The sequence below is a fragment of the Paramormyrops kingsleyae genome, chromosome 21 (genome assembly GCF_048594095.1).
Source record: "Paramormyrops kingsleyae isolate MSU_618 chromosome 21, PKINGS_0.4, whole genome shotgun sequence".
NCBI classification, from domain to species: domain Eukaryota; kingdom Metazoa; phylum Chordata; class Actinopteri; order Osteoglossiformes; family Mormyridae; genus Paramormyrops; species Paramormyrops kingsleyae.
Window position 1 is genome coordinate 16395462 of NC_132817.1, and position 20706 is coordinate 16416167.

Here is a 20706-nt window from a genome sequence, read left to right on the forward strand (position 1 = left end):
CACAAAACTGGGGGCGGGAATAAAACACCCAGCCCTGGAGGTATGGGGCAGGGGAACGCCCGGAAGGGAAGCATAACCAGTCAGGTGACATGTCCCCCAAGAAGGGCCTCACAGAGGAGGCAAACCTGAAACGCCTGCTCTCAAAATGTCATCCTTAGAGACTGCAAAGACATCACCCTCCCAGTACAGAGCGCAGCTCAGCAGGTCGGATGGCATACTTATGATCAGAAGGTTGCTGGTTTGAATCCCACGGTGAGAGGAGTGGCCTCTCCACCGTGGTCCTTAATGCCTAACTGACCCTCCTCAAAAAAATGTACTTTGGACAAAAACATGACTACTACTGGTTCAAACTTAAACATGCATGCATTTGCACTCTGATGTTTTTCAGACACTTTCTTGGGCAACTAAACAATAAATTTGAATAATGAGAGCTATAAATTAGTTTAATACAAAAACTGTGTTGTGGGACGCCCCCCCCCCCCCCCCAATGAGGGGTGGCACGGTGGTTAACACTGTCGCCTCATGCCTCTGAAACCTGCTGGGATTACATGCGTGTGGAGTTTGCATGTTCTCCCTATGATGTCATGGGGCACCTTCTGGATACTTAGGTTCCCCCCTCCCCACACACACAGTCCAAAAACACACTAAGGCTGATGTGCGTTATCAGATTGCCCGTAGGTGTGAATGGTGTGTATGTGCCCTGTGATGGGTTGGCACCCCATCCTGGGTTGTTCCCTGCCTTGTGCCCTGTGATGGGTTGGCGCCCCATCCTGGGTTGTTCCCTGCCTTGTGCCCTGTGATGGGTTGGCGCCCCATCCTGGGTTGTTCCCTGCCTTGTGCCCTGTGATGGGTTGGCGCCCCATCCCGGGTTGTTCCCTGCCTTGTGCCCTGTGATGGGTTGGCGCCCCATCCTGGGTTGTTCCCTGCCTTGTGCCCTGTGATGGGTTGGCGCCCCATCCCGGGTTGTTCCCTGCCTTGTGCCCTGTGATGGGTTGGCGCCCCATCCCGGGTTGTTCCCTGCCTTGTGCCCTGTGATGGGTTGGCGCCCCATCCTGGGTTATTCCCTGCCTTGTGCCCTGTGATGGGTTGGCGCCCCATCCTGGGTTATTCCCTGCCTTGTGCCCTGTGATGGGTTGGCGCCCCATCCTGGGTTATTCCCTGCCTTGTGCCCTGTGATGGGTTGGCGCCCCATCCTGGGTTATTCCCTGCCTTGTGCCCTGTGATGGGTTGGCGCCCCATCCTGGGTTATTCCCTGCCTTGTGCCCTGTGATGGGTTGGCGCCCCATCCCGGGTTGTTCCCTGCCTTGTGCCCTGTGATGGGTTGGCGCCCCATCCCGGGTTGTTCCCTGCCTTGTGCCCTGTGATGGGTTGGCGCCCCATCCTGGGTTGTTCCCTGCCTTGTGCCCTGTGATGGGTTGGCGCCCCATCCTGGGTTATTCCCTGCCTCGTACCCATAGCCTGTGGGATACAGTAGGACAAGAGGTGCCGGAAAATGGGTGGATGTTTTTATTTGCCCTCTAATACACACGAGCCCCTCGATCATCCCCAGACTCACTCAGACCACAAACTCACGCGCTGAAGCCCATGCGCGCACACACACACACACACACACACACACACCTATAAACCTGTGCCAGCTCACTATCAGGCACAGACCCAGCAGGGCAGCACGCTTGGCGGGGGCCACGCAGCATGGAGCGCATGCCCCCGTCCCCATGAATCAGCGCTTACTGGCGCAGTGGGAGGGGGGTTCTAATTAAAAAGGGAACAGGCGACAGTCCAAGCATGCCGGCGTGAACAGGACTTGGTGACCGTGTCAAGCGCTCTGGGGGAGAGTCACACAGCTGGGGGGGGGGGGCAGCTCACGGAGCCCACGCTCTGGACCCCCTCTCCAGTAACAACACGCTCTCACTCTTCTCCTACTAGCAGGCGCTTCCGGCTGCATTACGCCGGTGAATCACATGGGCCGTGGAACACGCCACACCGGGGGCAGGGGCAATAAATCCACTTGCCTGTTTGCTTTTGAAAAACTCTGATATAGCCTTTTGCTTTTTTTAAAAAAAAACATGGGTGTACTTCTGGCTTTTATTAATAGTTTCACCTGTTTGCATTAAGTTATTTGTAGGTGATTTGTTTTTTTTTTTGTGATCGCTCATCACTGCGTTCTTAACGATATAAAACTCCTGGTCAGTCTCCCTAGTACCGGGAGCCAGGGTCAATGTGCCTAAACTCTGACCCCCAATGCATCAAAAGCCCCTGGGGCAACACGGTTTACTTGCTCCTCCAATCATTTATCCAGTACAGAGTCACAAATAAGCCTGGAGCCAATCCCATGCAGCACAGGGAGAGGGAGGCACCATGGACGTGACGACAGTCCAGCTCGGGGCGGCAATTCAGCTTGTCAGCAAAGCCGTCATAACGGCATAGCAGCGCGTGGCACAGCGGGCACTGCCCCTGTGGCTGTGAGCGGAAGGTGGTCAGTTTGAGCTCAGCCTCAGTAGAAGAGCCACGTCTGTGGGCCCTTAACCCCCCAGCTCCATGGCGAGGACATTATAACATCCATTTTAATCAAAATTCTCCACTGAAAGAACGGAACATGAACATAGCTGGGCAGGAGAGACACAGCGTATCTGCCCTTAGGCTGGAAAATGGATGTGGAGAGAGAGAGAGCACAGATGTAAGTCAGCCACTTTCCCGGGCCTTGCTCTCCCAGGCTGGCCTGACCGTGTGCCTCCTCAGCACAAAGGTGGAAATTTCAGGTCCAGAAAGTAAAAATCCAGACCAAGATTTTGCTTCAACCGACCAGTGGACCCAGGGGGTGCCAATCCCACATTTCGTAGAGGGAAACCCGGGCTTCTCTATCACCCAGCTAACACAGGCGTAGACCAAGCCTCCTCCGTCACGTACCATGTTATACCCTCCCATCCGGAAGTGGGTAGTTCAGGTCCAGAAAGTAAAAATTCAGACCAAGGTTTAGTTTCAACCAGCTAGTTCAGCATGAAGAGTCACAGGCAGAGTACTCAACTGGTTGAAAATCTTGGCCTGGATTTTTACTTTCTGGACCTGAACTATCCTCCTCTGCTCCCACCGCTTATCCAGTTCAGCGTCATGGTGGAGCAAAAATGTGGACCGTCTGGCTGTCCCAGAAAACCAGGTTGAGAAACCCTGAGGTAGGAGAAACCTTGGACTGGATGCCAGTCTATTGCCAGGGAGATACTTGCACAAACACACAATCACACACTGCAGGAGATTTAGAGACACCTATTTGTTCAACTGCTTGTCTTTGGACCCTGAGGAAAACTCCACTAACACAAAATAAACACCGCAAACTCCACTAAATAAAGTTCACCACACATAGTTAAATATCTATCTTTATTGAAGTTGTACAAATGGTGCTTTTGGGCTTCTTTGGGATACATTCCAGGCTACCCAGTCCACCACGCTGGCCTGTTTTATCTCTTGTGCCCACGTAAGCACCTTTCCGGGAGGACGGACAGGATTTTGACAGCCGCTGGCCGGCGAATCAGAGTGCGGCGATTGTGCTTACCGCCCCGCCCACAGCCCGAGGCTCTACAGCTGCAACAGTGCCGTCTCTCTGCGCGTCAAGCAGGAGTCTCCTGGGGGAAGGAAAACACCAGAAAAAGTGGCCTGCAGGTCAACAAAACGGCTTCCTTCAGCTTAGACCATGCAGCAGTGCATCAGCAAGTCTGTCAACGAGACACGACCTAAAAATGCATCCGATGGCCCACAATGTCACAAGGGAACAGAGAACAGTTTACGTTACGAGTCCGTTGATGGTTATTCCCTGCCTTGCTCCTGTTGCTCCTGAGAAGCTCTGGACCCCCGCAACTCTGTTTAGGGGCAGGAATGTACCTAGAACTTCTGGGGCCCTCGAAAAAATGTCACCCCCGCCCGATTTTACTTAGAATTTTACATATTCAAGGGCCCCAGTAAACTGCTGGGCTGCCTTAGTCTGCCAGGGTACCCATGCCCCTCCACTGGACAAGTGGGTACAGAAAATGGATGGATGGACGGATAGACGGATGAAATTTGACTCACACTCAGCACTTTTCCCTCAGAACTCAAATTCAGCCCTATTATCTGTGAATCAGATGCACAAGTAAATCTCAACTGATATTCCAGACTAGTGCCCGGGGAATATCAATAAGGGCAGAATCTATCTCAAAGAATATCCCAGCCAGGTTCTGTCATTATGTTACTTATGTTTATAGTATATAATTATCCAACTGTTAGTGCAATGAAGTCTCATCTCTGATTTGCTGACAAGATTAGCAAGTTATACGAGACGGTGCCCAGTCTATCCGATATGATTACCAAGAGGCCTGACTACCTCAGGGAATATTCACACGCAAGCAGATGAGGTGAGAAAGCACCGGCAAAGTGTAACTAAATAACCCACCCCACAAAAATTCAGGCTGGGAACCCACAGCCCTAATGGAAAATTACTGCTGCGCACTGTCCAGTGCGTGCGTACCGGAGACTCGCAAAAGCTCACGCCCCATCGCCGCTAATCCTCTTTATTCGCACACTAATCCCTGAAACAAAACCTTTATAAGCCTGTCCAAGCCAAGCCTGATTGAGCAACATGCAGCTTCACATCAATTAGTAAATAATGAACAAATGATCACCTTATGAGTAATAGCTGATACCTCATTACGCATCCACCTGCATGCCTTACCTGTGATTGTTTGTGATTGTGTGCGACAATCACAAACAGGGACATTCTGTTTGGCTGACTTAAAGAGAGACGTATAAATAAAAAATTAAGTTATTAGTTTGACAGGATATCATAGCTTTTCTACTACAATAAAACAAAGGATAAATGGCATTTAGCACATTATTACATCATAGGTGTCATATAAGCACACGAGTGCCTGAATTACTGCATGACACACGTACGCATGCAAGCGAAGTACTCAAAAGGCATAAGGGTGAATCAGTGGATGTGCGCAGTGCGAAATGCCTGCCTTAGAAACTTCAGATTCTCCACCGCAAGCTAAGGAAGGACCTTACAAGCCGGTTCAAAGGTTTATGTCTCAGTCACTATGTATAAATCAATGAAATTCGTTCATTGTGCTATCGCTTTGTGCTGACATTTTAAAAGTCAGATACATGCAACTTGGGCTGGATAATTTATTTATAAGCGCAAAAAAATTTCGGACTGCGAGTCCACCTTAACAAGAATGAATGACACCTGTTTCCTGTAAACTGGAAGCTTACAGAGTGGAGCAAAATATACACAAAACTGGGAGGGAAAAAAAAATGACTTAGACTGGTGACACTAAACATGACCGACACAGACAGAGATTTGCAGTCAGAAATCCCTCAGAATCCGCCACATCGCTTTTCGCCTTCAGCAGTGAAGGTGAAGTCGGCAGTAGCATCAGAGGCATAAGACCTCCTGACCCGGACAAAATCAACACCAAGCACCGCTACCTTAGAGCTCTCAGGGTCATGGGAGACACACGTCACCCTGGATACAACCTGTTCAGACTCCTGCCATTTGCGAAACCCTACTGGTCTATTCATGCCCACACAACCAGACTGAAAAACATCTTTCTGCCCACAGCTGTCAGGGTTCCATCCTGCAGTTCAGTGAGCACTGACTTGGGACACTTCACCATGCCGGAATCATTTTGGTGTCGATTTCGCACTAATTAAAACATTACTTCTGTATACTGGATAATGTATGTAATTTGCTCTACATTTTTGACTTATATCCACCATCTAATCGATCCATGTTCTGTACCCGCTTGCCCAATGCCGGATGGCTGCTGGCCTGGAGCGTATCTGCGGGCAAAGGTCAGGGAACAACCCAAGACATTTACTTCTATTTCTTGTACAATCGATGTGTGCATGTTTACATCTACACCGTGTGCATATCCCTGTAAGCCTGTTCTTTATGTGGCGTTTGCAGCTCTGCATATGTTTTTACTTGACTGGACTGCTGCTATATGAATTTTTGCTGCTCTATGAACAGTAACAATGAAGATCTTATCCATCTGTTTTCTGTAACCGCTTGTATTTTTCAGAGTCGGGAGGGTGGGGGGGGGGGGGGGGGGTGTGTTGGAGGACACTGGCACAAGGCAGGGAACAGCCCAGGATGGGGTGCCAATCCATCACAGGGCACACTCACACACTCACAAACCATTCACTCACACACTCACAAACCATTCACTCACACACTATTCATCACACATGCACATCTATGGGCAATTTGGTAACTCCAATTAACCTCAGCATGTGTTTGGGCGGGGGGGGGGACCCCACGACCACACGGGGAGAACATGCAGACTCCACACACATGGAACCCTGGCAACCCAAATAAAGATCTATACTATTCCATTGCATGATCTCTACCTCAACAAACCTTTTCACTTCTTTTATTCCACATTTAAATGTTTTGACAGATAGAGCTATATTGACAGCGGGCCGGTCAACACCATGGAGCTGGACATACTAGACATATATGTATATCACTTATTCTTAAATCCAATTGGATTCCTTACTATGTTGTCCAAGGGGATTGTGCAAATCATTGTCCAACCTGAGCAGTATCTAGGGCTGAGCAATGTCATTTTGGCAGGATGAATTTCCATAAATGAGACTGTTATCTCTGTGCGAGGATCAGTTTCAGCCCCCAGGGTGAACCGGTGTTACTCTCTCACCCAGTTCGGAGTGGATATCGGCAGAGAACTCATAAAGCCTGGCAGAGTCAGAGCTGATGAAGGAAAATGCCGGAACACGCTGCTCACCTCCAGTGCTATCGCTGCCCTCCTCATTAACTCCTGGCAGCACCACAGATGATGCGGCTTCCTGACACGTTTTATGATTTCGGAGGTATTTTAACGACAGGCTTTGCCACCTCTGCGTCTGCGCTGCCCGTCACAAGTTGGCTCACGACAGAATTGCCCCAGTGATTCCAGTCCGCTGATTCTCAACCCCCAGTACGCTTGTGAAAGTTGTTCTGGTGAGACAACGGTTCAGCGGGAGTGTGCTTCGTGTTAGGGATGGAAGACCGCGTCTTCTGAGGTAAAATGACTGGAGACAAAGTAACTGACTGAGTGAATAACTTACAGAAAGGAACATCTTCTACAGTAGTTTAGTAAAACTAATCTGGGTCTGTCTGTGAATAGCTGACTGGTCCAACTATCATTGCAGAGCAAGACGGCTCCTCTCTGGCGTAAGATTACCGGACTGTTCTTTCACAACACAGTGACAGCAGCCTGCCTCCGGATTCCTGTACATTCAGCCTAAAAGGCAAACAAAATCGGTATCGCCTCCTCTATGAGCCAGACAGCACGCTGAAAAGTGGGGACTGACGTGTACAAGATGTGCCAAAAAAGTCTATGGCGAAACCGATGTAGAACATTCGAGTTTCATTTTCATTATATCTCATACCAGTGTTCTGCTATGCGCTTCAATCTCCATTCAGCAGTTTCCTAGTATCTAAACTCAGCAGCCTTGTTGTTAAGGTTCAGGGACGAGGTTCCCCTTAGCTTCACTCATACTCTGATAAGAAATGAACCAGACTTGGTGCTGATAAGCATTTAAACTTGAAACCAAACTGTGCCACATGATGCCCATTGAACTGAGGCGGAAAGGACGATGGAAGATGACTTCCAGAGACTTTGCTGTGAAGGAAACAGAAAAGCGAATGCAAGAAAAAGCCAAATCTGCTGTATGACTGTGAACCTTGCCATGCCTATAGTCTGTGCCATTTTGGCCATCATTCTTTAAAAGCTTCCCTGTGTAACATCCACTCTAATTGTCAGAGATTTATCGTACATGTTAAATATGCTACAAAGGAAAAAGAGGAAGTCATCCAAGGCAACTTAGCCAAACCAAATTAGCAATAATTCTCACAAGAACATGTAGAGACCCCAAATACTTTGCAGTGATCACATGGCTTTTGCCTCTATTTTATATTCTTATAAGACACATTATCTAAGTTCTTTCAAACATTACAATATAAAAGACTCGATATTCGGGAACACAGTTTGTTTACAGTACCATGCAAAACTCTTCAGCTGCAGAATGAGACTGTGTTTAAATTATATTTATGTATCCTTAGTTTTACTATATCTGTCAAGGTTTGTCAGCAAAGCCATTTCAAAACCTCTTCTCAAGTCACCCTAATAAGTATTTCCTGACCTCGCCCAACCTGTCTGGATAAAAAAACACCTCTCGAAGTAAATAAACTAATTACGTTCATTAATTTAATGAGCTGGTGGTGAAATTTAACAAATACTGTACATTGCATGGCTGGGGTGGTGGCCAACAAACCAGGTATCAGTAGCTTTTTGGAGAGCAGAAGAAATTCTTGTTACTGTCTGTTATATTACTGCTTATTTGTACATATTTAAATGTTAGGGGTTATCTGAGCAAAGCCACAGATAAAACACTCACATAAATACCTTTAAGCATCATTTTCTTTGGAGTCATTAGGCTTCACACAATTCAGGTCTTCAAAAGTTTGTTTTATAAGTACATAAAAAAAATCTACATATGTATAGTTTGGACCGGCAGTTTGGATTTATGAGCCATGAGTTCATGCTACTTGACATCCCATAATAATAATTCATAATTTAACTATACCCTTTAAAAGTAGCTTACTTTCACTTAACGCTAAAACCTTCAGAATGTTAGTGCACCCTTAGTACACAGTGATAATAATAATATGAATTTCCAGGGGTGTGTGACCTGTGATGGGCTGGCATCCCATCTAGGGGGTCCCCCGTCTTCTTCCCTATTCTCCAGCTTCCCCTGCAACACTGTACTGGATACGTAGTCGATGGATTGATTTATAATAATATTACATTTCAGTAATACTCTGCAGTGCTTTTTCATTCAGCCCTGTCATTAGTACAACATACAGTAGATACCCGTCAGTATGTGTGCACAAAAAAAATGCGTTGCATCAGGAATGTAGGTGACAGGAATGAAGTAAATTCAGAGCAAGTCAAGTCAAGCCTGGTTTAAACTCTGTACCTTAACGTGAAGCAACACTGAACACTGGTGTTTGCTGAAATGCTGTATGCAATAACTTTGTAGTAAGCATAAGCAAGTGCTTTGACATTTTTTAAGTTTTGTTATAGTATTTAAGACCAATAACTAAAGAGCAATATCAGCAGCCGTTCATAGTGTAATACAAATGTTTATATGACTATTACAGAAATATGCAAAAGTGATCTTAAACGTGGTTTTGAACTGAATTCCAAAATGTCACAAATACGTGTTATTTCTTACGCCGAAACCCCGACGGCATTTTCAAACGTCTACGACGTCTCGTCGTGCTTTCTTAAGACGATCACTGATCGGAACTTTTCAACACAGGTGTGCAAAACATTCTTGCCAACACTTAACAGCTACGAAGTTTCCATCCTGGAACAAGTTTGCGGGCTTTCACACAAATCATAACATTTACATTTCTAAACAAAAATATCCGGGACTGAGAAGAAATCAAGACTTTTAACTAAACTCTCGGTTAAATTTTACACAACTGTCTAGCACGGCAGGAACATAGAAACATCTGATCCCGTTATTTCAGTGACAGAAGCGCGCACACATTCTCATGCACGCCGGCGCCCACCGGACTCTTCCACCCCCTAAGCGCATTGTCCTTAGGCAGAGGATAAACTTAGGGGAAAAAACTCACCCGGGACCACCGAACACGTCAAATATCACCTGCGAAGCATTCTGTGTCCGAGAAGCTTAAAAAATAAAAGAAAAGAAGTGTTTTTTAAACCAGTCGCATTTCGTGGTGTGAGCGATGCACTAACACGCAACACAAAGCGAAGGTGCGTGTGCAACGCTGTCAATCAGCGAGTGAAGAAAGTGTGCTGCGAGCCGGAGACTGCCTCAAACTGGCTTGCCAACCATAGTTGGAGGAAGTAAGAGGCAGGATGTGAGGTCACTTAAGCACCCCGAGAGGCAAAAATTGCACTTGTTATGTATAATGTGTCTTTTTGCTCATAAATATGATTTTAGCTTACACTCCATAATAATGTTCTCTCTTCATTCTTACTATGTATGTATTAATGCTTTGATGCACCCACACATGAATCAATTTACAATGCATGTGGTTATTTTATATTTTTCATAATTGTAACAGCTCTTCGTGCATACGATTCATACACATATGGGATTACGCAGTTTGATATAAGCGACACGAAACGAATAGGGCAATCTGCAGTTTACTTGGGTTTTCGGATGAAACCTACGGAACTAGGCTATTTCAAATTCTTAAGCAAATGCAAAATTCGCTTTTAACGCGTCTTCGCTTAGTGCATATAGAAATTTTCATTTGTTCGATATCCTGGTATTTACTAGTACGAGTAACAAAATAGACACTCAAGAATATTGTTTTTAGTGTCATTAAACAGAATGTGGTCAGGTAGACCTGACCAATCCAACACCTTGATGGATTATGGAAGTAGTTTATATAGCCTATGCCTTTAATAATTCTCTGTAACTTTTTTGCCCAGCTATTGCCCAAAGCAGCAAAATCCGGTAAATCAACCACCCACGGCGCATACCTTATTAGCTTTAAATACAAATTTAGCATATACAATTACAATGAGAGTTTTCATACTACAAATATGGAAATCGACACGGCATCTGTACCTAAGTCGTCGTCATTGTGGAATATCTCCACCTAGTGGTTTAATTTAAACCTACATCCTGAATGGTGTCAGCCGGCCACTGATGGCGACAAAGCAGGCTTTTTCCACACTTCAGAAGTGGATAGTGGGCTATTTCTACTCCGATGCCTTTAATTAAGTGAGTTTATTAAGTAGTTTGAAGAGTGTCTTCTATAAGCCATAGTTTTAACTTTACTGCAAAGTGCTTGATTACTGATTGTAACTACTCATGGTTTCCCTCCAAATTTATTGTTTTTGTCTTTGTTCTAATGGCTTTCATTTTTCATTCCCATCTTTCCTTTAACTAATCAAACGTAGGGAACTTTGAATGTTTGTGAATAACAACAAACGTAGCTCATCGTACAAAAATTAGAAACAAAATGCAAGTTATAGTCATATGCAATGCAGCTCTGGAAAAAATGAAGACACCACAGTTTCACTGTTTTTACAATTTATACATTTTTATATTTGTTTATAAATTTTTGAGCACATTTCATTCCAAATTCCAATCCAAACAAAAATGTTGTCATTTATTTGCAGAATACCAGAGTACCAAAAATACAATGTTGTTGTACAGTGATTGATGCAAACTGAACAAGTTTTTACCCATATTAAATAATATTTTTTACTTATGAAGAGTTCAACAATAAAAATTTGGTGGCATGACCCTGGATATACATCGCAGTTCACATGCTGCCACACTACAGTCCTTCACATTGACTTTGATCTTTCACAGTCCTTCACATTGACTTTGATCTTTCACAGTCCTTCACATTGACTTTGCACCAGCTTTGCACTGCAATTTTGATTGATGGCTTATAACTATCCATCTTCCACTGTATAATATTACAGGTTTAGGATGGAGTTCAGGTCTGGAGAGTGGGCACGCTGTGTCAGGGCCATGATTTGGTGTTCCTCCATTCACACCTTTATTGACCAGGCTCAGAGGTGGGTGATTCAGGTCCAGAAAGTAAAAATCCAGACCAAAATTTTATTTCAGCCAACCAGTTGAGTACTGTGACTATTTATTCTCAGCTGGTTGGTTGAAACAAAATCTTGGTCTGGATTTTTACTTTCTGGACTTGAACTGTTCACCTCTGACCAGGATGTTTGGCATGGAGCATTGTCCTGCTGGAATATCCTGTTGGGGATCATGGTCTGAGCAGATGTAAACAAGTATTCTTTCAAGACAACCTTAAATATTGCTTGAATCATATGCCCTTTACAGAGACCTGCCAAATCCCAGCCGTGCTGAAGCCCTTCTAGATCATCAGCAATACTCCACCAAATTTTACAGTAGTTGCCATACATTTGTAGCTTCTCCAGGTCTTTGTCTAGTCATCAAAAATTCAGGAGCTGGGCAGAGCTGAAACTCATCAGAGAAAATGGTCTTCTGCAAGCTCCAGCACGGCTCCTGTCTGCTTCTCATTGATGAAGAACTTCTGCCTTGCTTTGTGAGACTTCAGTCCTGCTTCTAGGAGCCTATTTTAAATCATCCTGACTGTGCACTTCACACCACTTACAGTTTCTCAATCTCTTTGAAGGTCACTTGATGTCATCCTTCGATTCATGAGGCATTGCTGGATGAGTTGGTTGTCCTCCCTTACATTATAAAGCCACTTCTGCCTTGTGCTTAACTGGTTTTTGGTTGTTCCCAGTGTCTCCTGCTTCACCTTCTTCTAGTTTACTGCTATCTTGGATACCTTCTGCCAGCACAACCAGGGTAGCAGTCTTCTTCCCTTTACTCAAAACTTTACAAATGTTAATTTTTATTGTTATTTTTATGGTTAGTGGTTAGTCTGAGCTCTGGCAAGCCTGTGATGCTCCACCCAGTGTCCTGAAGCAAAGATCCACCGGCTCCGACAAAACTGGACCCAAATCACCTGATCACCACATCAAAAAGGACACCTCACCCCCACTGGGCAGCCAGAACCCTGCAGCCAAATTCCAGTAACAAGACCTGATTACGTCAAGATACAGATACACCCTACACTCGCTAACTCACACCAATACAGGAGGTATTACCTCAGACTAACATCAGGGACACATACACCCATGTTTGGTCTCGTTTGAATGGTCACAGTATGACGGGCACAGTACTCTCAACCTTAAAGCAGTATGTTTTCACATAAGAGAAATATAGAATGTAAGACTAAACCCAAGTGGAGGATCTTATCACCTGGTACAGTAGAACGAAGGAACTGTCACATTCCTCCTAAAGCAATTTGATTGGCTGAGGGTCTGAGAATTGATAAGATCAACAGTTGCGACTGCCCAAGTTGAGTTACGGTGAATACCGGCTCAGCCTCTGAGGCGTGCACACGCTGGGTTACGGCAAAGTCCGGCCCAGCCTCTGAGGCGTGCACACGCTGGGTTACGGCAAAGTCCGGCCCAGCCTCTGAGGCGTGCACACGCTGGGTTACGGCAAAGTCCGGCCCAGCCTCTGAGGCGTGCACACGCTGGGTTACGGCAAAGTCCGGCCCAGCCTCTGAGGCGTGCACACGCTGGGTTACGGCAAAGTCCGGCCCAGCCTCTGAGGCGTGCACACGCTGGGTTACGGCAAAGTCCGGCCCAGCCTCTGAGGCGTGCACACGCTGGGTTACGGCAAAGTCCGGCCCAGCCTCTGAGGCGTGCACACGCTGGGTTACGGCAAAGTCCGGCCCAGCCTCTGAGGCGTGCACACGCTGGGTTACGGCAAAGTCCGGCCCAGCCTCTGAGGCGTGCACACGCTGGGTTACGGCAAAGTCCGGCCCAGCCTCTGAGGCGTGCACACGCTGGGTTACGGCAGACATCTGCTTAACCTCTGTGGCCCTCATTATCTCAGACTCGGCAAGTGTCAGCTGAGCCTCTGAGGCGTTATGGGTCGCCGGGTCCTGACGGGCATCTAGGCTGGCACTGTATTACAGTGTGCCCCACTGTCCGGGATTAGTGGGGGTTCAGCAATAGAAGGCACAGCCCTGGAGTAATCTAATTAACAGAAATGTCATGACTAAAATCGCCATAAAGATCTTTAATCAAATTGGAGTCAGATATAATTCGGTCTTTACCTAAAATGGGTAACTTTACAGGAGCGCTCGGAAGGATCCACACGCATTCCAAGCCTTCGGCTGTCCAATTGGATTCCGCCACTGGGCCAGTGGACGGTTCCCCTACACTGTTGTAGATTGGCTAATAAAGACATTCTATAGTTTTCAAAGTAGAAAAAAAACAGTAATTCCTTAATACAATGGTTCAAACACAATAAATAAATGTACTAATGTTCTGTTAACTGCTACAAGTGAAAACATTATTCTGTTGGTGTTTTGTGCAGATGAACCCTCAGTGTGTGATCTGATCACAGCCTGTCTTCAGCTCCCTTACGTCATTGTCTTATCAGTGCGAATGTGCGCGCCGTACTCCCCCGATTATCTTGTTAGAGTTGTTTACGGACTGAACTATCACGGAAAACATGTGTGAAACACAAAGTACGTCTTTCTAGGAAGAAACAAATATTTCTGATGAAAATAAATGGAACGTTCAGTGATTTTGTACATTTTACTCCCTGATGATCTTACCCCTTTTAGTTTGGGGAATAAAAGGCGTGTCGTCTTTATTTACGTCTATGAAATACGTAAATCAAATAAATCGTTCATCTTCATAGCAGGTTAAAATAGATGAAAGGCTTTAACAAAGCCTGTAAGGAAGTGTATCAAAATAACTAACTTTCTATGTGTCAAATATAGATTATTCAGGTTATTCTAAGTAATAGGAGACGATCGGAATTGATACCACAATTTATTCTTTTGCAATGTTACTTAGAAGCTTTTGGCAATGGCGTCGAAGAATTTTGTTACAAAAATTACGAAATAAACACAAATACATTAAGATACAAATCGTGCAAACTTTCATTTTGAGCAGCGCTCCGGTCTCCGGACATTGACATTTTGCCGAAAGGTCTGAAAGTCAGTTGTTCAGATCAGTCGAATTCTTGTGTCCTCCGATATAGTAAATACCTGATGGCAACATTTGAACTTTTTCACTCTGTCAGAGAATTTTATGTTAACAACGCCAACAATGATAATATATACCTACAGATTTAGGCCTTAAATAGTTCTACAGAACATTTCTCAATTATCGCAACAAAGAGGACCGTCCTGTTTTGCAGTCAATTCTTTTGTAATAAACTTTACTCAACAGTCTAAACAGGCATGAGACAAACAAGCGAGCTAAAAAATGCAATTCGAGTGATATTAGTCACATACAGTATGAGTAAGGAGTACGAAAGGAGAAAAGGAATAATACGTCCTTATTATGTCAATAAATCTTTACTTTTTAGATTAATTTTAGAACATGTAGCAGGGCGCTGTGTAGCTATCTGAGTTAATTAGGGCACATCCCCAAAACCTCGAAAGTCCTATGTTCGAATCCCGTAGTCAGCAGGATTGGCTTCAGACCCTTCGCCAAGGCCATCTGACCCCACGCCTTCCTCGCTTGTACGTCACTACGGACAAAGGCGTCCTACTGTAAATACAAATTCTCATGCAGTACCCATTATTTACCAACAGATGGCGGAAAAACTCTTCAAAAAGACAATACAGCCTAATTGAAAACTGAAATGAACAGGTCTTCAACATCAAACACCTTTCGCTGCTGGTACAAAAAGTCGCTCGTTACTAACACATCGCATGTCTACATGAGTAGCAGCCGTTGTAATATTTGTATCACGCGTAAACCCACAATATTCTCCATCACTTTAAAGGTCGCTTTTTCATTAAACATTTCAAATCAATTCATAAAAATGGTTTTCTTTACACCTTATAGATTTCACTTAAAAAAAACACATGCCGCTGTAAACAAGGAAACCCAAACTCCGAAAAAAAACTAGGATCGACTGATCAACAGATCAACAAATTGTGTAAATATAAATTGTTTAAGAGAAAAAATAAATAAATATTAAATTCAAGTACAGTCGGTGAATTCTGGAGAAAAAAAAAAATCTTAAACTACTAGATTTCTATTAGCGCTCTTGCTGCTTACCGTGTCCCCCTACAGTCTGGATGAAATGGTTCAGCCCAGCATATATCTTGAGCTGAGGAGGGTTTGCCTGGAATAAACGTGAACTGTCAGTAGAGAAGTGTGCAAGACAGAAGGAAGAAATGGGGAACAAGAGTTCATACGGAAATACTTTAGATACTTTATAGATAATATTCCTGCATTACACAATAAGAGGAGTGCACGAAAATCCTCTGAAAGTTGTGTTTTTGCATAATAGTTTACAGAACACTAGATAATGCTGCCGTGGAAGAAGAACAAATTCGAGCTTATAGAGGAAGACAAACAGGCTAAACAGAAGGGATATGCCGTGAGTTTGAACTACTCTGCGCTGACCTCCTTCGCCAAGTCCTGCCCGGAGAGCGCACTGAACCGGGTAGGAAGTATGTTCAAATCCAGGAGAAAAAAGGTCAAGATCACCAACGAGGACCCCACTTATACGGTCCTTTACTTGGGCAATGCCACTACCATTCAGTCGAAAGGAGACGGCTGCACGGATGTAGCTGTCAGCAAGATATGGAAGAAAAGCGAAATGGGAAAGAACGGCACGAAGATGCGGCTGACTATAAGCGCGCAGGGCATCCGGATGGTGCACCTCGACGACAAGGCGAGGAGACCAGGACATTTGTATTTACTGCACCGGATAACCTACTGCGTCGCCGACCCGAGGTTTCCCAAGATCTTCGCTTGGATCTACAGGCATGAGATGAAGCATAAAGCCGTAATGCTAAGGTGTCATGCGGTGCTTGTGTCTAAGCCGGAGAAAGCAAAAGCCATGGCACTGCTTCTCTACCAGACGTCGTCGAACGCTTTGGCCGAGTTTAAAAGGTTAAAACGAAGGGACGATGCAAGGCATCAGCAGCAGCAGCTAATCGGAGAGCAAACCATCCCTCTGGTTCCTATTCGGAAGCTCCTCAACGGCCAGTGTTATTACAAGCCGCCCGTGGAGCGCAGTCGCAGCGCGCCAAAACTTGGCTCCATCACCGAGGACTTAGTTGGGGAAGAGGAAGAGGAAAAGGCCATGCACTATGAATGCGAGGACATTTTTGACAGCGATTGCTTGACCAACGGGAAGCAAGAACTGTCGCAGATCATCAGCGACCTCGGGGAGATGTGCATCGGGAATGACGTGCGGACGCTGAAAGCGGACCTGCGGGTTACGCGGCTGCTCTCGGGGGAGAGCACCGGCAGCGAGTCGTCCATAGACAGCGGCCAGGAGTCCATCCCTTTATCTAATGGCCACGTTGAAGGAAAATTGCAGGAAATTGGCTGACTGTGCTTAACATTCGGTCTGCAATCGCACATCGTGATTACGTGCAAACCGTGTCTTTCCTCTCACGCTGATATCTGTACTGTCCATTTTAAAGTCCTTTACGTGCCTCCACAAAAAAATCACTTGAAAACATGAACTCTAAAGACAATAACTTATGTTACGATGACTTTTAAATTATTATTATTTTTTAATACACAATGGCACTACAGTTTTTGGCAAAATCTACTACTGCCACGAAGCAGTGGCGGCCCAAAAAGTGGAATTTAACACTGTTTACCTTGACCTGTTGCGCTTAAAGATATGCTGGGTTAAACCGTTTCCCCGAAGAACCTAACTTATAACTGTATTTTTAATTTGCAACCTTTACCCGTGAGAAATTGACGTCTGCATCACTCACTGTTGTGAGTTTTCCCTTTCTGTACCGTTGTGGAACTTTGTCTTTGAGTGTTGCGTCGTTAAACACATCGTGGCATGGTAAATGTTCTTTCCAAAAATAAATGTTTTATCTTTGCTGTGCAAAAGGAAATACGCTAAAGTATTATTATGTACATATTAATTGATTGTATGTATGATAAAATGTTTGTTTTTTTATATAAAGTGTATGTTTTCTCTGGACCAATGACAAATAAAAAAAATAAAATAATCTTTTACAATTCTAAAGAACTTTTTCCTGTTAGTAAATTATGTGGCATTCTTCATTTCCTGTGGACTTTCCATATTTAGATTTTTTTTGTACCCATAATGAACTGTGATATTAAAGAGGCCAGTTATGATTTGCAATATTGCCGTATGCAGTTGTCATGTTGCTCTACTACTGTGAGGAAACAGAAGCAAATTTATTTTTTCAGTGTTTGAGGGCAAGTAAATATTTATTCAAGAAAGAAGCATTATTTTTTAATTCAGAGTTTCAAAAGTTGAAAAGATAAAAAAAAAATGTATTTATCCCCTAGCTTGTGAGAATAAACCTTCAGGCAAGAATGCGTTTATTCACCTGTGGTCAATTTGCTGCAGCTCAAAACATTTTTGAACTTAGCAAGTTTGCAGTGGCAGACATGTTCCGGAAACTTCATACATGCCACTGACCAATCAGAGGGCGTCAGCCTCTGCAGCTGCCCTCAGGGTTTTCGGGCTACTAGGAGACAAGCGATTTGCAATAATGCAGCCATGCATGAACACTGTGGTCAGTGATGGAGTCTGATTGCACAGTTTGACTGGTGCTAAGGCTGTTCCTGCTAACCTTCACCCCAAGCAGAAAGCCCAGCAATGTTGCCTATGTCCCTAACTAGCTTAGTGATTCAGACGTGACACTAAGGTCTTATATGTGGCCTTGTCTGTAGCAGCATGGAACAGAAAGGGAGAGGGTGGCATCGGTAATTCAGGTTCCACACTCCGATTCATGGACGGTAACTGCTACAGAAGATACACCTACACCTGCTTCACAAAACTTTACTATATTTGCAGCCTGTCTATAACTGAGATGGAAACCACAGGATGGACTTCTGCTGTAAACAGGGCAATTATTTTAAATGATCCACCCCCCCCCCGCCTCCAGCACTAAAATGAAGGAGAAGTTGCTTTGTAGGTGGAATAAGTCCGCTGGAACACTTGTCCATCACAGCATGGCTACGCCCTCCGTCTGCCATCCTGTGTAATTACACTGCAGAGAGTTGTAACGACGCTGAAAAATGACTGCCGGCGTGAGGCGGACCAGGCTTGAAATGTCACGCAAGGCATTCGGACACGAGGCGATTTCACATGCACCCCTTTAAAGTGCAACACGCAGACTGTAGGAGAGACCTACACTCTCTTCTTGGTCTACGTCATAGCTCAAAATAATCTGATTGGCTAACCACTGGCAGCCACACGCGGGATGGGATTTGGGGGTAAATCTTGGTAACCAAATAACATTAAAATACAAACCATATCATATATTTGAATTTCCTTGAACATTTCTGCAGTTTCTTTCCATGGCCTTAAAGGATGGCAATAATTAAGCATTTTTTGAAAGTACCCTAAATATCTCTATGTTAATGCATCACTACTGCATATAACCTCATGTTCATTATACATCGATACCATATACAGGGCATTCATCTATTTACCGTCCCCTGAATTATGTGCGAGTCACAATCAAAGCATTTGCGCGTCTGCCTGTGACTGCGGAAGCCAATGAAAACAATGAATGATTTCCTATGAAGCACATGCAGATAGGCAGGCTTAGCGTGTCCTGCAGCAGCCCAGCAATGATGACATACACGCTACATGATCACATGAACCTACGAGATGGAGCGGCAGAGAGGAGGAGTTTATTGCGAAAAAGATTTGGCTACAGAGAGTGACTATTTCCGCAGAACTATTTCTGGCCGGCGTCTCGTTATGGGCTGTAATTTTGCAATCAGGGCGTACTATTTTACCATCGCAATGAACTGCTCTTGCTGTTGAGAGTCATGACTGGTTCCTCAAGAAGATTATGTGCCATAAGGTCAGACTAATGAGTGCTTTGATTTCCTTGTTTGTTCTGAGTACACGAATACTGGCCATTGAAGATTTCTTTTCAATATAAAAATATATATTATATATTTATAATAAATGAATACAATTATTATTTATTATATTATATTAGGTAACGATTACCTAATTAACTGCACCTTCATAATGCTTTTATATTGCATTCATAAAACGTTCAGCACACCATCAAAATGTATTCATTAAGTATTCTTAAAACATTCATGAACATCATGCATGTACACCTTAACATCCTAACATCCCTTAACAGCTGTAATATACATTAATAACAAACATTATATAACAATAACAAACATTATAATTGTATAATCATGTAATGCTTGTTATTAATGTATATTAAAGCTGTTAAGGGATGTTAGGATGTTAAGGTGTACTTGCATGCTGCTTATGAATGTTCTATGAATGCATTATGAATGCATTAGGAATGCACTATGAAGGTGCACTTAATATAAAGCGTTATCTTATATTATGGGGCTAAGGAGGAAAGTGTGTTTGTGTGTGTGTGTGTGTGTGTGTGTGTGCGGTTGGGGGGGGGGCAGGCTTAGATTTTAGCGACTGGGGGTCTGAAGCAAAATTTGAGGGGGGGTTCAAATCTGTATTTTAATTACATGGGTACATGCCTAATCGGTGATGGAGATTTATTTATTTATTTATTTTGTGGGGGGGGTGGCAGGAAGTCAAATATTGCTACGTGCCTTCCTTCCATAACTCACGGGGGAGCAATTCAGCTAATCTGCTGTAGGCTGCTACTGTAGCTTGGTCCCCATAAGAAATGCTGCCCCCCCATCCACACCCAAACAGGCCTAATCCTTAGCACACATCCAAAATGACAAGCTCCAATCCAAAAGCCCCTCTTAGTGTCTCGCGGAGCCCGTCGATGGCCTCTTATGTCGCTGTTGGCCGGCAGCAGTTACCATGTGTACTGCCCCAATCCAGCACAGATGGTGCTAAACTTCTGGCTGCAGTTCTGCGTGATTTCCCAGTGGAAAGCATTACAGGTCACCAGTATCAAATAATAGAACAGACCTGAGCAGAGACATCATTTTGCGTCACATGATGCGCTCACATGCACGGAGCACACTACTCACACTACTCACACTACTCGCTCAGTGAAGCACCCAGACAGCTGCTGGTTTGATGTGCATGCAGGTAATTTGCATATTTTAGTCCAAAAGACCAAGCAAGTATCTGTGGGAAATAGTGGTGACAAAA

At 44.5% G+C, this 20706-nt stretch overlaps 2 protein-coding genes across 6 annotated transcripts in view; one reads left to right on the forward strand and one right to left on the reverse strand.

Moving 5' to 3' along the window:
- LOC111836632 (polyamine-transporting ATPase 13A3-like) overlaps positions 1-9892 on the reverse strand; it is a 36666-nt gene extending 26774 nt beyond the window's left edge. For all 5 annotated transcript variants that reach the window (XM_023798087.2, XM_023798086.2, XM_023798085.2 and 2 more), the window contains exons 1-2: positions 9680-9892; positions 3548-3617 (exon numbers count right to left, since the gene is read on the reverse strand). The gene's annotated coding sequence lies outside the window, so the exon portion shown is untranslated. The remainder of the gene's footprint in view (positions 1-3547; positions 3618-9679) is intronic.
- Positions 9893-15763: 5871 nt separating this feature from the next.
- LOC111836535 (protein FAM43A-like) lies at positions 15764-17611 on the forward strand. Its single transcript, XM_023797894.2, has one exon. It carries the CDS (start codon positions 15934-15936, stop codon positions 16966-16968), a length of 1035 nt encoding a protein of 344 aa, XP_023653662.1. The 5' UTR covers positions 15764-15933; the 3' UTR covers positions 16969-17611.
- Positions 17612-20706: the final 3095 nt, after the last annotated feature.